The sequence below is a fragment of the Hypanus sabinus genome, chromosome 7 (genome assembly GCF_030144855.1).
Source record: "Hypanus sabinus isolate sHypSab1 chromosome 7, sHypSab1.hap1, whole genome shotgun sequence".
NCBI classification, from domain to species: Eukaryota; Metazoa; Chordata; class Chondrichthyes; order Myliobatiformes; family Dasyatidae; genus Hypanus; species Hypanus sabinus.
Window position 1 is genome coordinate 86,520,662 of NC_082712.1, and position 17,506 is coordinate 86,538,167.

At 47.4% G+C, this 17,506-nt stretch overlaps 1 protein-coding gene across 1 annotated transcript in view; it reads right to left on the bottom strand.

Moving 5' to 3' along the window:
• Positions 1–13,361: 13,361 nt before the first annotated feature.
• LOC132396939 (vigilin-like) overlaps positions 13,362–17,506 on the bottom strand; it is a 192,630-nt gene continuing 188,485 nt past the window's right edge. Inside the window, exon 28 of the mRNA XM_059975068.1 lies at positions 13,362–14,269. Coding sequence (XP_059831051.1) covers positions 14,177–14,269 — 93 coding nt within the window. The 3' untranslated portion in view covers positions 13,362–14,176. The remainder of the gene's footprint in view (positions 14,270–17,506) is intronic.

The window sequence follows — 17,506 nt, forward strand, 5'->3', positions numbered from 1 at the left end:
TCAAGTTATTTAGTTCCAGAGAGAAATCTCTGAACACTATCCGACACTGTGGAAAAAGGTCAAAGTGTTCTTTATTGCCTTTCCAAAATCATATTTAGTGGAACACAGCTTACAGTTAATCAATGTCTTTCAAAGCAACATAACAGACTGCAAATTACTGAATGTGGGGATCTGAGACGCCTGAGTGACATTCAGCCTGATGTTGAGGAGTCGCTATCACTGCATCAAGCCCAACCATCTCATTGAAAGGCGGAAAAGCAATGAAGTGCTGATTAATTGGACTATTAACGTACGCTCTAAAATTGTTGATGAGAATTGTTTTTACCGTAATCAAGTAAAGAATTAATTTTATTTGTGGCTTTAAATAAATTTGAGTATTTTTTGCAATTGTTTGCATCTGTTATTGAATTTGCAGTTCAGATTTTTTTTCCACTGTGCATCGCAAATCAAAATTCCTTATGGTTTTTGTGTAATGGCTGGAAAGGGAGGGGGGGCACTGGGGATGTGGCCTGAGAGCCAGGGGGGTAGTAACCCAAAAAGGTTTGGGAACCACTGATTTAGACAGAGAGTTAAATAGTGATAGGCAAAGGTACTGGGAAATTTGGTATAGATGGTACGGATATGGCGATTCAAACTGTCTATGCTATACCACACTCTATGGATAATGTTGCTTGCTGTGGCAGCTTCCTCTACACAAACCAGTCATGTTTTTCACAGAGATTACATTTGGACCACTTTGCGATTCCTGGGATTTGTTTTTTAACTACTGTATTGACCTAGGTAATGCTATACTACTACAGACCTTCAGAGATCTTCCCCCAGGCTAGGGTAGATAAAAAGTACCTGGCTTCATGCCTGGTTAATTGGTGCTGGAGTATGTGACGTAATATGTGATGCAAAAATAACAGGGTTGTTATCATGGGTAACTTTAACTTCCCTAATATTGATTGGCACTTGATTAGTTCCAAGGGTTTAGATGGGGCAGAGTTTGTTAGGTGTGTCCAGGATGGATTCCTGTCACAGTATGTCGACCGGCCGACTAGGGGGAATGCCATACTAGATCTAGTATTAGGTAATGAACCTGGTCAGGTCACAGATCTGTTAGTGGGTGAGCATCTGGGGGACAGTGATCACCACTCCCTGGTCTTTAGCATTATCATGGAAAAGGATAGAATCAGAGAGGACAGGAAATTTTTTAATTGGGGAAGGGCAAATTATGAGGCTATAAGGCTAGAACTTGCTGATGTGAATTGGGATGACGTTTTTGCAGGGAAGTGTACTATGGACATGTGGTCGATGTTTACGGATATCTTGCAGGATGTTAGGGATAAATTTGTCCCGGTGAGGAAGATAAAGAATGGTAGGATGAAGGAACCATGGGTGACGAGTGAGGTGGAGAATCTAGTCAGGTGGAAGAAGGCAGCATACATGAGGTTTAGGAAGCAAGGATCAGATGGGTCTATTGAGGAATATAGGGTAGCAAGAAAGGAGCTTAAGAAGGAGCTGGGGAGAGCAAGAAGGGGTCATGACAAGGCCTATTTACCTAGGGTAAAGGAAAACCTCAAGGCATTCTTCAATTATGTGAAGAACAAAAGAATGACAGGAGTGAAGGTAGGACCGATTAGAGATAAAGGTGGAAAGATGTGCCTGGAGGCTGTGGAAGTGAACGAAGTAATACTTCTCTTCGGTATTCACCACTGAGAGGGAACTTGATGATGGTGAGGACAATATGAGAGAGGTTGATGTTCTGGAGCATGTTGATATTAAGGGAGAGGAGGTGTTGAAGTTGTTAAAATACATTAGGACGGATAAGTCCCCAGGGCATGACGGAATATTCCCCAGGCTGCTCCACAAGGCGAGGGAAGAGATTGCTGAGCCTCTGGCTAGGATCTTTATGTCCTCGTTGTCCACAGGAATGGTACCGGAGGATTGGAAGGAGCGAATGTTGTCCCCTTGTTCAAAAAAGGTAGTAGGGATAGTCCGGGTAATTATAGACCAGTGAGCCTTACGTCTGTGGTGGAAAAGCTGTTGGAAAAGATTCTTAGAGATAGGATCTATGGGCATTTAGAGAATCATAGTCTGATCAGTGACAGTCAGCATGGCTTTGTGAAGGGCAGATGTGTCTAACAAGCCTGATATTTGAGGAGGTGACCAGGCATATAGATGAGGGTAGTGCAGTGGATGTGATCTACATGGATTTTAGTAAGGCGTTTGACAAGGTTCCACATGGTAGGCTTATCCAGGGAAGTTTGGCCAGGTGGATTCAGAATTGGCTTGCCTGCAGAAGGCAGAGGGTCGTGGTGGAGGGAGAACATTCAGATTGGAGGGTTGTAACTAGTGGTGTCCCACGAGGATCTGTTCTGGGACCTCTACTTTTCGTGATTTTTATTAACAACCTGGATGTGGGGGTAGAAGGGTGGGTTGGCAAGTTTGCAGATGACACAAAGATTGGTGGTGTTGTAGATAGTGTAGGGGATTGTCAAAGATTGCAGAGAGACATTGATAGGATGCAAAAGTGGGCTGAGCAGTGGCAGATAGAGTTCAACCTGGAGAAGTGTGAGGTGGTGCACTTTGGAAGGACAAACTCCAAGGCAGAGTGCAAAGTAAATGGCAAGATACTTGGTAGTGTGGAGGAGCAGAGGAATCTGGGGGTACATGTCCACAGATCCCTGAAAGTTGCCTCACAGGTAGATAGGGTGGTTAAGAAAGCTTATGGGGTGTTAACTTTCATAAGTCGAGGGATAGAGTTCAAGAGACGCGATGTAATGATGCAGCTCTATAAAAGTCTAGTTAGGCCACACTTGGAGTACTGTGTCCAGTTCTGGTCACCTCACTATAGGAAGGACATGGAAGCATTGGAAAGGGTACAGAGGTGATTTACCAGGATGCTGCCTGGTTCAAAGAGTATGGATTATGATCAGAGATTAAGGGAGCTGGGGCTTTACTCTTTGTAGAGAAGGAGGATGAGAGGAGACATGATAGAGGTGTACAAGATATTAAGAGGAATAGACAGAGTGGACAGCCAGCACCTCTTCCCCAGGGAACCACTGCTCAGTACAAGAGGACATGGCTTTAAGTTAAGGGGAGGGAAGTTCAAGGAGGATATTAGAGGAAGGTTTTTTCACTCAGAGAGTGGTTGATGCGTGGAATGCACTGCCTGAGTCAGTGGTGGAGGCAGATACACTAGTGAAGTTTAAGTGACTACTAGACAGGTATATGGAGGAATTTAAGGTGGGGGGGGGTTATATGGGAGGCAGGGTTTGAGGGTCGGCACAACATTGTGGGCCAAAGGGCCTGTAATGTGCTGTACTATTCTATGTTCTATGTAATGGAATCAGGTCCCTGCTTTACCTCTGCATTGGAACAGCCTGTATGCTGTCAGAGAGCAGGGTATTTAAACAAGTGTCACTCACCCTCTAGTGAGACACAAATTAACTCATGCTCAGGTGAGAAAAGAACTTCCCGTCCTAATGAGAATGTTAACATCTTTGGCCAATAGAGTGCAAGTGGAGATATGTACTGGCTCTTTGGAAATGCTCTGTGCATGGAGTTTGCATGTTCACCCTCTGGTAGCGTGGGTTCCCCCCCACCTCCGGGTGCTCCAGTTTCCTCCCACATCTCACGGACCTGCAGGGTCGATGGGTTAACTGGCCGCCACAAATTATTTCTAGTGCTACACCACAGCGACCTCTGCTGTACGCAGACAACAAGCGCCACTGATCATAGCCACCACTTACACTTCTTTAAAACAAAACTATAAAAGTTTATTTACAACACATATACACAAAGGTTCAGATGATTAATATTTACAAGACAGTAAGTATACTCAAATTAAAATATGGCTACTATCACTGATAAAACGGTCAATACCATGGGGGGACCACAACTCACAGAAATCCCCCAACACCGCCATGACCACATGCTCCCTCTCCAAGGATAGCCGGGCACAAATATATCCTCGGAAAAGGGGCCTGCAGTCGGCCCAGGCAGTGTCCTCCACTTCCACTGCCTAGAGCTGTGAATGGCCATCTTAGGAGAACATCATACTCAACTCGAGTGATCACACTTCTACTCCCAGTGTGAGTAAGTGGTGGAGTCTGGGGGCTGGGGAGAGTGTAAAGTGTTAGATTAGAGTAAATGAGCGTTGAATGAGCGTAAAGACTAGGTGGGCCGAAGGGCCTGTTCGCTTGTAACCTAATGACTGTAACGAAAGGGTGGAATGTCCGCTGGGTTGACTGGCATGCGAAGTTGACTGTTCTGCAGTGGTAACAGGCATGAATGCCTTCATCTGGGTGTCTGTCCTTTAACTCCTGTTCCCTCACAACCACATCTGTCTGAATGGGCATCCAGCTTTGGTCATGTCCCGAAAATGTGGATGTTTGTAAATCTGATTTATGCACAATCAGTTAATGCACAATTATGTTTTCACCATTGTTGGTAGAGGGTTGCAGGGAAAGTGAAAGCAGGAGCTGCCTATTCATCCTCATTTCACCATGCTACCCCACTGTGCCAATGATACGTCTCGGGAGCCTGTTCCCGACTTCTCAGTACCTTAAATTCAAGTAACAGACAGGACAGGAATGGAGGACTATGGGCTGAGTGCGGGTCGGTGGGACTAGGTGAGAGTAAGCATTTGACATGGACTAGAAGGGCCGAGATGGCCTGTATCCCTGCTGTAATTGTTATAGGGTTTAATAGGTTGGTAGGTTAATTGGTCATTGTAAACTATCCTGTGATTAGGTGAGTGTTAAATAGGTGGGCGAGGTGGAGATGCATTTCTACCAAAGGAGGCATAAGGAGCTCCTTCTTCCACTCGCCCGCTTAGACCTCACCCCCCCCCCCCAATCAGGGTCACGTGAAGCCATGGGGGGGGGCAGGTGGTGGATGGTCGTATGAGCAGCCGGTGCAGATCACAAGTCCTGGTTATGTGACCACTGACACCAGGTAGACAATCTCTGAATAGCACTGATAATGGCTGGGGTGTCTTTTGCCATCCCTATTCTTCTTAAAGGTGGCAAAAGACACCTCTACTGACCAGCACTAAACTGGGCATGACAACCAGCCTCAGAGTATTGCAATGTTACGTTTATCCAGTTATGTTATATGGCTTAGAATGTTGGACAATATCTAGTAACATGAGGAAACTAATAGAAGCAGCAGAGATGTGGTTTTTGAGGAGGATGCAAAGAATATCATGGATGAAACGAATATCGAACGAGGTTGTCATGAACAAAGCAAGCACAAAAAGAGAAATAATGTATGAAATTGTGAAAAGGCAACGTAACTTCATTGGACATGTGATTAGGAAAGAGGAGTTAGAATGCACAGTAATTATGTGAAAGATTGAAGGAAAGAAAGCAAGAGGAACGCAAAGACAAATGATGATGGAGAAAGCAGCCAGAGAACTGGAAATGAATACCAATGAATTGATCCACTTGACCCGGAACAGAAGTGTGTGGGCCATGGCAGCCAAAGCTCAAACTGGGCACGGCACCTGATGATAATGATGATGATGAATAGCTGAGGTCACATGTCTTGTGAAGCCATTACCCAGAAGAAGCCAATGGCAAACCACCCCTGTAGAAAAATTTGCCAAGAACAATCATGGTCATGGAAAGACAGTGATCGTCCACGTCATGCGACACAGCAAATAACAGTGATCATGATGATAGAGGGGACTGAGGCTCGTTGGGCTGGAAGGGCCTGTTCCATGCTGTACTCTAAATAAAAAGTAAGTAAATAAAAGACCTCCCTGGTGCCACCTTCCCTTCAAACAGCAGAGGACTAGAGCCATTTGGCACCAAGACAAAAATACAAATAAAGGATTCAAGGTTGCATTTACTATTGTTCAATTCTTTACTAATTCTTAAGTCTTATTGGCGTTAACACAAAGATTCTATTGACCATCAACACCTGTAGTATTATAGAGCAATAAAGACTTTGAACATACACAAGGTCATCAATTTGATCAATAAAGGCATTCAACTGGTCAATCCTATATGAAAATGCCATCTCCCTGAACAGTTTGGTGACGGAGGCCACACCATTCTCCTTGTGCACAAGTAAATAAAGTGCATTTGAGGAATGAGTTCAAGTTTTCAGAGTCCAGTTAATCGCAATGGCTGTACCCTGGAGGGAACCCGTCATCTTCACCAGGAGGTGACCCCAGACTCTTTCAAAATGATCAACTGGGATCTGGTGTGTGGGAGAGGAGTAGAATCTGGGGGGAGGGGGAGGGGAAGGATGTTGATGGGAATTTTTGATGAATAAAATGTGTGGTTGATAGCATGGACTTGGTAGGCCAAAGGCCCAGTTTCTGTATTCTATCTCTTTCTGATCACTGCTGTGGGCCCTGGGCCCTGGGTACTAGTGTGGGGGGTAAGGCAGTGTTTGGACTATTTAAACACTGGCCCAGATAGACTGAAAAGGCTGTCAGGCCCGGAGGCGAGGGCCGGATTGTTCCCTCTCTGCGGTACTGAGACTGTGAGACTGCTCCAGGCTTCGTATCCGCGAGTTTCATGGTGATTTGCACAGCTGTGTGAGAACCGAGGCTGAGGCTTACGGGCCTGCTCTGGGCTTTGGGTTTACGGACTCAATTTCATTCTGAATGCTGTTGTTTGCTTTTATTGTTTGGACAGTTTTTTTGCTCTCTCTGCACATTGGGTATTGGTCTTTTTTTAAAAATTAGTGGCCACTTTATTAGGTACACTAGCTCTCAAATGCAAATATCTAATCAGTCAATCATATGGCAGCAACTCAATGCATAAAAGCATGCAGAAATGGTCAAGGGGTTCTGTTGTTCAGACCAAACATCAGAACGGGGAAGAAATGTGATCTAAGTGACTCTGACCACGGAATGATTGTTGGTGCCAGACGGGGTGGTTTGAGTATCTCAGAAACTGCCAATCTCCGGGGATTTTCTCTTTATAGTTTACAGGGAATAGTGAAAATAACAAAAATCATCCAGTGAGAGGGGTGGTTCTGTGGGCAAAAATGCTTTGTTAATGAGAGAGGTCAGGGGAGAATGGCCAGACTGGTTCAAGTTGACAGGAAGGCAACACGTTACAACAGTGGTATACAGAAGAGCATCACTGAGCACATAACACACCATGGATGGGTGGGCTACAGCATCAGACCATGAACATACACTCAGTGGCCACTTTATTAGGTACAGGATGTACCCAAGAAAGTGGCCACTGAGTATAGTTTTAAGGTTAGAGGTGAAGGTTAATACAAACCTGAGGAGAAAAATTTTACACAATGGGTGGTAGATATATGGAACCAGCTGCCAGAGGAAGTGGTTGAGGGAGCAACATTAGATACATTTAAGTATGTGGATGACAAGAGTTTACAGAGATACAGGCCAAGTGCCGGTGAAATGGGATTAGCTTGAAGATACATCATGCTGGGTCTTTCTCCATGCTGCTGGCCATGCAGTAATCAAAATATGGAAGAAAACATCGAACTGGATGGGTCAGGTCAGTGGATGCAAACAAACCAATTGTCTTTGTTCTTGCCATGAAGCTGAAGGAATGGAGGCTGCCATTTTGTGAAGCTGCTGTGCATCCTCCATTTTGTGAACTGGTTTTTGCTTGGCTGAATCAGTGTTTTAAAGTAGACACAATAGGTAATCTACTGGACTAGAGATAATATCAAAATAAGAAGTTACTTGTGAGGTGTTCTTTGTTATGATATAACATGCAGGTTTGTGAATGGTGAGCTCTGTGTCTGTCCTGAATGATTCGAGCTGGTGACTGGTTTGGTAACTGATTTAGAACAAAGAGCCATGAACTGCCAGTTCTCACTTGTGGAAGAAGGGGAATAAATGGATGCTGGCTTGGACCAGAGCCACTAAGAAGGTGACATAGATCAGTCAGATGACCTTAAGCCAACAGAAATGTAGCAGATCATTTGAACTGGTAAGTGTTTAGAATAAGGAGCTTCAAATGCAAAGGCACAACTCCGGAGACTAATCATTGCAAGAAGAACCCTGATGCCAGGGTCTGGGAAAAGAAACTATCAATCGTCTGGCCAATGGAGATCCCCTATTTCGGTGTTATACATTGAACAAACTGTCTGAGTGAGTATTGGTACAGAGGAACAGTAGAATTCATGTTTTAAGTTGTTGGCCCAGGATCAACATAGTTACGTTGTTGTTTGAGCAGAGACAATAAAATGTGAGCTTTGATTAATTACGAGTTACGTAGTGGATTTCCTAACCTAGTTCCACTGATGAATGGTTAATAGTGGTGCATAACTCAGAGAGGGAAGAGCAGGGAGGTGATTCTGGTTCAGGAGCAGGGGTGGGTGCAACTCTTCCGACACTCACTGCCTAGCACTAGGCGAGAACAACTTGAGCTGATTCCGATGCACAGACACACAAGAATGTTTCATCCCAATTTATTTAGAATTATAAAAGTCCATTGTCACCTTGTGACCTATACATTTGCATATTCTTCAATCATATTTAAGGCCAATAGTGTTTAATTTATTTCCATCCTCGCGCTGTTTCTTTTTAACCACCTCTCACAGCAGAATTCCCAGTTCAGGCCATGAGATGGTTGGCTTGTATGTTAACTTAAAACCTAGAAAGTATTGTTTTTTTCCTCTTTTTTTCCAAAATAATTTAAAACCAGCTTAAATTTAATATCATCTATAAAATAAAATAAAACTAGTTTTTTATTTGGGTTTCACTTTTGTTCAGTTGCAATAGGCTGATGAAAAAAGTGCAAAGAAGTGAATTAAATATTTTCGGAGAAATAAAGGGGAGGGAGGGCAGGATGGGGGATGGAGGGAGAGGGCAGGGTAGAAGAAAGGGAGGGGGAGAGGTGAAGAGATGACAGGGAATAGAGGGAGAGGAGCTTGAAGGACAGGATTAGGAGGATGGAGGCATGATGAGGAGAAGGGAGGAAAGAATGAGAGATGGAGGAAGAGGAAGAAGGGAAAGAGGGAGCGGGGAAGGGAGGGAAGGATGAGAAGGGCATAGAGGGGATGGTAGCAAGATGAGACAGAGGGGAGGGAGTGGAAGGAGGAGTGCAGGATGAGGATGACAGAGGGGGAGGGTGTGGTAATAGGGGGATGAATAAGAGAGAGTTAGGGCTGGGGGTTAGAAGACAGGAGGGAGAAAATAAGTCAGGGGGATTAAGGGAGAGTGGGGAAATGCTGGGGATTCAGCCCTGTGTAACCTGCAGCTATCCCCATCTCCTGCCATGGATGGGGGCAATGCGGGCAGGAGCCCCGCTGGGACAAGCGCAATGCAGTTGGACCACAGTCCCACTGAATTACAATTGTACACGTTTACCTTTGTAGGGGTGGGGGTACGGTTGTGGCAGGGCGCAGACCCTGTACCATCAAAATGCTTTCACAGTCAACGTTAAGTATTCCTTGGTCAATGCTGCTTTATGAAGAGCTTCACATTGTGGGGGGTGGAGGTGAGGTGAGGAGGGGTGGGGGTCTGAGGTGGCGCATGCTGTACCAAGTAGGGACGAGACAAAGAACAGAAAACAGTATCCTTGTTCCGTCTCTCCAAATCTACTGGGAGGGGAGAATAACCCCTTTCTTTTGTGTAATACGTTTTTCTGTGTGCTCTCTCACACACACAGCAGGCAGTAACTTTGTTTTTATACGTATGAAAACACACTAACTTGTATAAGAGCCAGCTATCACTAGAAAGCTGACAATGTTACAGATTCCTGAGACCTTTGGCCCCGATCCAGAGCGTGGGAGCTGAGGAAGGGAGGCCTCTGCTGGGGATCGGTGTAAACGTTCCTGCGTGACAGTAGGTGGGGAATTGTAGTGGGATTACGGCAGAATGGGAATTTGGGTTGGAAAAGGGGCAGGGATTATGGTGAGGTGGGTGTATCGTGTGTAGGAGTACAGAGGGACAGTGGAGAGTCTGGAGATCACAGAGGGTGAGGATTAGCATGGTTCTAACAACGTTCCACAAGTACGTGCCTGAGGGTATCTGGTTGCCAGCAAGATGCATTGTTCGGAGTTCCTTCTAACAAAATGAGCAGGGTGCAGGGGTTTAATTGAGCTGATCACTCACTAAGGGGGACGAGATGTAATCCAACAATTTTGCTTTGACAACGGGGACCATTCTCTCTGCAGTGACCAGTGTTTTTAATGCCTTTGGATAAAGTGCTGCAGATAGGGATGGAGTTAGAATTTGGGTCAGAGAGGGTTTCGCAGGCTCTGAAAAGGGGATGGCGGCGAACTCTGTTAGTAATTTAAAGTGGAGAATGTAGGAATATTTCCCCAAGGCTCTCAAGCCCACAGAAAAGAAGCTTGGGGACGAACCACAATCTACCTTTCAAAGGGACAAATGGCCTCCTCACTGGGAAGCCTCGACTATACATCTTTACTGGTCTGCTCTGGCCCATACACTGACCCACTCTTCCTCAGGCCATTGATCTGGGGATCTCAGGCCTCAGACAGATTTGCCCGGGGTGTGACAGAGGCTGAGGGATGACCATCCAGGGGTTTGTATAATGGGTGAGGGGTGGCAAATGTAAGGTAGATGGTTGCAGGCTTTTCTTCCCCCACTACCGAGGGTCAGGGAATCTAAAACGAGAGGATATAAGTGTCAGGTGAAAGGGTGAAGACTTAAAGGACAACTTATACACACAGAAGTTGGTCAGTGTATGGAACGAACTGCCAGATGGAGTAGTAGAGGTGGGTATAATTACAATGTTTAAAAGGTATTTGGATAGGTACATGGATAGGAAAGGTTTAGAGCAGGGGTTCCCAAAATTTTTTATGCTATGGACCAATACCATTCACCAAGGGGTTCGTGGACCTCTGGCTTAGCTTGATATGGACCAAATGCAGGCAGATGAGACAGGCTCAGGAAGGCACCCTGCCCAACATGGGCAAGTTGGGTCGAAGTGTCTGTTATTGTACTGCATTAACCCGATGACACCATCTACCCATGGAAACCGGGGGCACGAGGCTGCAGATGCCAGAATCTGGAGCCGAGGACAGACAACTGGAAGGAACTCTGCAGATCAACACAGAGGACGGCTGGTGCCTTGAGTCAGGACCCTGTACCAGGGTGTAGAGAAAAGGAAGTCAGTGTAAAGAGGGAAGGGGGAGACAGGGGCTGTAAGGTGACATGTGCTGGAGGGAGAGAGGGGAGAGTTGAGACCCAGACTGGTAGGTGATAAGGGGAAAAAATTTGGCAGATGGGACCAGCTGGGAGAATAGGCGGGGAAGGTTGAGGCAGTATGATGGGGTGGGGGGGGAGGACCAGACAAAGGAGGGATGATGGCAGACAGAATGAAGGTGGGAGGGGATAGGAAAAGGCGAACAAGGGAGAAGAAATGCGTGGGGGTGTGGGCGACAGGAAGGTAGAGCTGAGTGGACAGGTTGATGGGTTTGCGGAACCAGGGGAGGGGAAAAGGGAGCAAAGGGAGAGGGTACCTATGTCGACTGGTGGGGATGTGGTGGCAAGCAGAGAGGGAGTGGGTTAATGCACCCCCTTTCCCTTGTTCCTTTCCCCATCTCACCAGTCTGCACAGGTTGTCTCTCCCTTTGCTCACTGCTCCCATCAGCTCCCCCCTCCCATGTTACCCAGACCCATCACCCTCCCCCACATGGTTCTGCCTGCCCCACCTACATACCCAGCCTCCCTTGGTTCACCCTTTCTAACCCCCCCACCATCCCTCCTCCCCTATCTGGTTTCATCTGTCACCCTCCATCTCAATATCAGCCCCCCCCCACCTGCCTTTTATTCCCCTTACCATCTGGTTCCACCCATCACCTACCAGCTCCTGCCTCTCCCTCCCAATCTTCAACCATCCCTCTACCTCCACAGACCCCCTCGACCACAAGTCCCTCCAGACAGCTCTGCGGAGGTGAGGGCCAATTGGCCCAGGAGCTTTGGGTAAACCCCCGTGGACTGAGTCAGAAGCCTTACTAAGTCGGGGGGGGGGGGGGGGAAATTGGCCAAATAAACCCAGGAAATGGTGCCTATAGTAAACACCTTTACATGCATAGAAAACCTGAAGACTTGGATTCCTTTGGTAGCAAAGTGCAGTAGGAACCTGTTCCAACTCTGCCACTGATGGGCACAGCTTTGGTTACAGGGAAATCAGACCTGTGATAAACAAGGACCCAGCCTCTTTGTGTAACCTGGGTTCAGAGCATCTCCTAAACCAGTTCTGTTTATAGGTTAGGCTTGACCACTGTCACCTCCCTGTCTCTCGACTCTTTAAACTGTAGTGAGAGCACTTTGGTTCAATATCTGATCAGATTCCCTGGACCCTGCTGACCTCCGCAGCTTGCTGGCTGAGCTGGTTCCAGATTCCTGCCTGCGGGCGCAAAAACCCGGTGGATGATATGTCTTGTGTTTTAAGTGTTAACAGGACAGTGGCTCCAAGATCTGGACCATCCAACTAGCGGGTGGGGGTGAGGGTGTGTGCACGTGTTGTAGGAGGCTGGATCCGGTTGTGAAACAGTTAACCCCAAATCCCACTCCTTGTAAAAATGCCTTGAGCTGGTCTAAGTTATCCCTGCTCTTGGGAGATTAACAACTATATGGGAAAGAGGGAGAGAGGAAGTGAAGAGGGAAAAATAGGGAGAGAACAAGACAGTGATAGAGAGAAAAAGAGTGAAAACTGCACACAACAGAAAGGGAAACTGAGAGAAAGACACATGGCTACAGAGAAATCAGTGAGAGAGGGAGAGGTGGGGGGGGAGAGAGGGAAGAGCGGGGGAGAGAAGGTTGGGAAAGAGAGAGAAAGGGAGAGAGGACAGAGATACACACAGCGAAATACAGCCAGAGAGAATGCATTGAGGGCGAGACACACATACACAGAGGAACGTACTGTATATGTTGGGGGTTCGACAAAGAGCACGAGTGAATCGAGAATCAAAGACTTCCCCAGCAGTTCTTGTTGCTGTACGACACCCCAGTGCTGCTTTCCCAAATGTCCCTCTGTGTTTGATCATTTCGGTTTAAGATGAAATTCAGGCCCTATGTGCCTTTAACGATGAAATAGGAAATCACCAAAAATAGCCAAGCTATGCGGATTTCAGACAACCTGAGTACCCTTCTTCAAGTTGACAAATTGAACAAGATGTGGTTAAAATGGAACAGGGGGAATAAACAGGACACTATCCAGGCGGGCCTGTGTCCCAAGATGCTCCCTGTAGTGACCATTCCACCTGCTGCCGATGGGGAGGATACAGGAGGGGCTGTGGGAGGCAGAGGAAACAACTGCTTTGCTCCAGTGGGAGTGGCCTCAGGCCGAACCCTTCAGCCCGTTAGGTGGGTCAAGATGCGGCTGGTGGAGAAGGGCAGATTCCTATCTCTGACCCGTTCTGACCGGGCCTCAAGAGCTGACATGATTTCATCCTGATGCTGAGTGGAGGGAGGGAGGGAGGGTGATCAGGGCGGATCAGAGGCCTTGAGGGTGGCTCAGCCTCCATCCTGATGCTAGTCTCCCCTGAGTCCGTCTTGGCACCACTCCCCAGACCAAGGGCTCCACCAGCTTCTCTCTCCCTTTCCCCTCTTGACTTCCTTCTGTTTTTCAGTCCCCACTTGTTCCCCATTACAACATACCCTCCCTCACCAGTCAGACAACCTTAGAGAAGGGAGACTGGAATCACTTTATCTGCTGATGCCAGGACCTTGCCTCATCGTGCCCTTGGATCCGTGGCAGCAAGCAGGAGGGGAGGGGTTGGGGAAGGGTTAAAGGCTCCCACGCCCAAGGTCAGCATGATTCCAGATTGATACCGGCCTGAGGAGGTGGCTTCTCCCGGGCAGTGGAGCCACGATACTTGGGGACTTAACAGGGGAAGGGTGACTTGACTGGCTCACCAGCAGTGGTGACCTTGTCTTCAGGCGAGCAGACTTCTCCCCACTAGACCCACTCCTCTTATCTATCAAAAACACTGGAGATGAGAAGCGGAGGTATTGGTGGGCTTGGAGGGGCTTCTCCTGGCCCCCGGGGAACAAACGCTCACACGCAGGAACGGACTGTGTCCCCTTCCCTTCTTCTCAACAGATTGTACACAGGACAGTGGTTCTGCAGCTAATACTCTGGACATTTCAATTTTTATAGAAAACTGTCATGTCAAAGCTTCAGGGTGAGGGGAGGGGAGGGCAAAAACAAAAAAAAAATCTCCAAACTGGACAGGAAACTTTTTTTTTCCTGAAGTCACCAACTGGGATCTAGACTTTCTTAGGGCCCCAGGCTGAGGCCTGGCGTGGAGCGACGACTGTTCCAAACATCGGGAATTCTTCGGCACTGCTCACGTCCGGAGCCTGTAGAGAGAACAGACAAGACAATCTCAGCACCCAATGGTGAACCCACTCTTCTTTTTGTGCTGTTTCAAACTCCTCGTTGTAATTTATAGATGTTCCATGTACTGCAGCAGCAAAGTAACACATTTCACAACATGCCAGTGTTAATTCTCCCTCCTGCCCCTGTGGGCTCACGGCCGCTTGCGTCTCCTGCCCTTCCTTGATACTATACGCTATCAATCCAGTTTAACCTCTGATAAACAGCCCTCCCTCCGTAGACTCTGACTACCTCAGTAAAGAAGCCAGCATAATCAGAGAGCTCCCCACCCACCCCTAAACATTCTCTCTTCCTGGTTGCAGCCCGAACTGTTCAGAAATGAACGAGCTCAGTGTGTGGGAGAGGGTCACAAAAACAGCAAGGACAGGAGAGGGGGCAGTCGTGGGAAGAGCCTCACTGGCCCAGTGACTCTGAGTCTGCTCAGTGCTCCCAGAACCGCCTGGCTCTGCCCTGCTCCCGACCGCTGTACCTCAGGAGAGGCCCAGGTAAAGGCCCTTTCCCGCCCGGCAGAAAATGCCTGCCGCAGCCGGTAACTCTGTCCCTGTCCATCCCACCAGTCTCCGTATGTACCGCATGTCCGTAAGTCATGCTTTGTAAAGAGCAGCTGCATTGGGGGACAGGGAGAGGATTAACCATCACTCTCATTAATAAGTAGGTGCAGGAGGAGGCCACTTTAGTCTGAAGTAGCAGAGGCTGCCAGCTTTCTGCACAAGATCTGGGCTGGTCACTTCTGCCTGCCAGGTCGGATCGCTGCCTCAGAGTTCCAAAGACCCCGGTCTGATCCCAACTTCGGGCACCATTCGTGATGGAGTTTGCACCTTCATGCCATTTCCCCCAAGCATCCTTCCACTTCCCAAAGATGCATGAGCGGATCAAGGGACTGATTTAAATTACTCCCAGCCTGGAGGTAAAGTCATAGCTCAGAATCAGGTTCATTGTTACTGACATAAGACATAGGAACAGAATTAGGCCATTCAGCCCATCAAATCTGCTCTGCCGTCATGCCATCATGGCTGATTTGTTATCACTCTCAACCCCATTCCCCGATTTAGTGCTTGGACAGGGTACATGGATAGACAGACTGGATGAAACTAGAATTGAGGTCATGGGTTAAGGGTGTAAAGTGAAATGATTAAGGGAAATGTGATGGGGAACTTCTTTGCTCAGAGGCTGGTGAGAGTGTGGAATGAGCTGCCAGTGGAAGTGGTGGATGTGGGTTCAGTTTTAACATTTAAGAGAAATCTGAATAGGTACATGGATGGGAGGGGTATGGAGGGCTATGGCCTGGGTGCAGGTTGATGGGATTAGGTAGATTAATAGTTCTAGATGGGCCTGTCCTTGCGCTAAAGAGGTCTATGATTCTGTAGGAAGTGTTTAGAGGGATAATGGTCTAATGCTGGCATTTGGGACTGCTTAGATGGGAGTCTTGGTCAGCATGGATTAGTTGGGCCGAAGGGCCGGTTTCCATGCTGCGTGATTCTGACTCTCTCTACGGTTCAGATCTCTCTTTGGAGGCTCTGGAACCAAACCCCTTCACTCCATGTGGCAAAACCTCTCATGACCATAAGACCATAGGAGCAGAATCAGGCCATTCGGCCCCTCAGTCTTCTGCCATTCCATCATGGTTGATTTATTATCCCTCTAAACCCATTCTCTGCCTTCTTTCCGTAACCTTCAATGGCCTGACTAATCAAGAACCTATCAACCCTCACTTTAAACATGCCCAATGACTTGCCTCCACTGCGACAAAGAGGTCCACAGATTCACCACCCTCTGGCTTAAGAAATTCCTCCTCATCTCTGTTCTAAATGGATGTCCTTCAATTTTGAGGTTGTGTCCTTTGGTCCTAGATACCCCCATTAGAGGAAAGATCCTCTTCATGTCCACTCTATCAAAGCCTTTCAATATTCAGTAGATTTCGATGCGATTTCACCCCCCCCCATTCTTCTAAACTCCAGCAAGTACAAGCTCTACACTCGTGATATTTGTTGTCTTGTGGCAGCAGTAGACAGTGGAGGCATAATGAATTACTATAAACATACAGCATAGTCCAGGCCCTTTGGCCCACAATGTGTGCCAGAATTTTAAGTTACAATAATCAATAAGCAGTGCAAAGGAAGAACAGTGAGTTGGTCTTCATGAACTCATGGACTGTGGGGAGGAACTGACGAGTGGGATGGGTTCGATGGGATTGGTCTGAGAGCTGGCCTGAGCCCAGAGGGGCAAATGGCTTCTTGTATGTCATAATAAAGTAATTCAGTGAATCTGTGTTGTTGCAAACCCATCTCTCCACATTGACTTCATATCCCTTAATACTTAAAGCTAACCTCTATTTTGATACATCTTTTCACCACTCTCTCAATAAGCCATTTCCACTCCATCTCTCCTCAGCAATATCCCAATCATGCAGACTTGCCATCCTCCCCTTCCTCAACCATTATAACCAAACCCCACTCCCTAACGTCCCCAGTTCAACATTCAACCTCTGCTCCCTGATACCCAGCTTTCAAGTCAGCCTAATTTCCCTACCAACCTTCTCTCCCCAACCACCTCCATCACCCTATCACTTCACCAACCTCCTTATGTCCACCCAACCACTGTCCCATCTCCAATACACAACCATCATCTTCCCCAATCACCCTCATCTCGCTCAACCAGGTACCCCATCTCCCAAAACTTTCCCCAACCTGTCACCTCGGTATCCCACTGCTTCATCTCACCGATCTTCCAACTTTCCCGACTGCCTCATGTCTCCCAACCCCTCCTTCAGCCAACCTCTCCAACTGCCCCCAACCAATTGTCCCACCCTCCCCATTACCTCTCAGCCTCTCTGATCAACCTCCCCAACACCCACAAGAGGCAGCAGAGAGGAGATGACTTCAGATTTTCACCACCCTTTGTGTGCAGGTCATGGAGGCCCTTCAACCCACCACATCCATGCTAACCTTCTGTCCACCTACGCTAATCCCATCTTTACGGTTTCTTCTGTGCCTTTCCAATTTAGTTATCTGTCTACAGGCCTCAGAAACGTGGCAATTGTATCTGCTTCCATCATCTTCTCTATCAACCACTATCCAAAACATAGCCAAACTCCTTCCTCTCACCTTAAACCTATGCCTTCTTTTCTCCAGAAACAGCCTGGCTCCATAATCATCCTCCCCTCTGTTCTGGATTTGCTTGTTCCACCTCCATCCACTCCC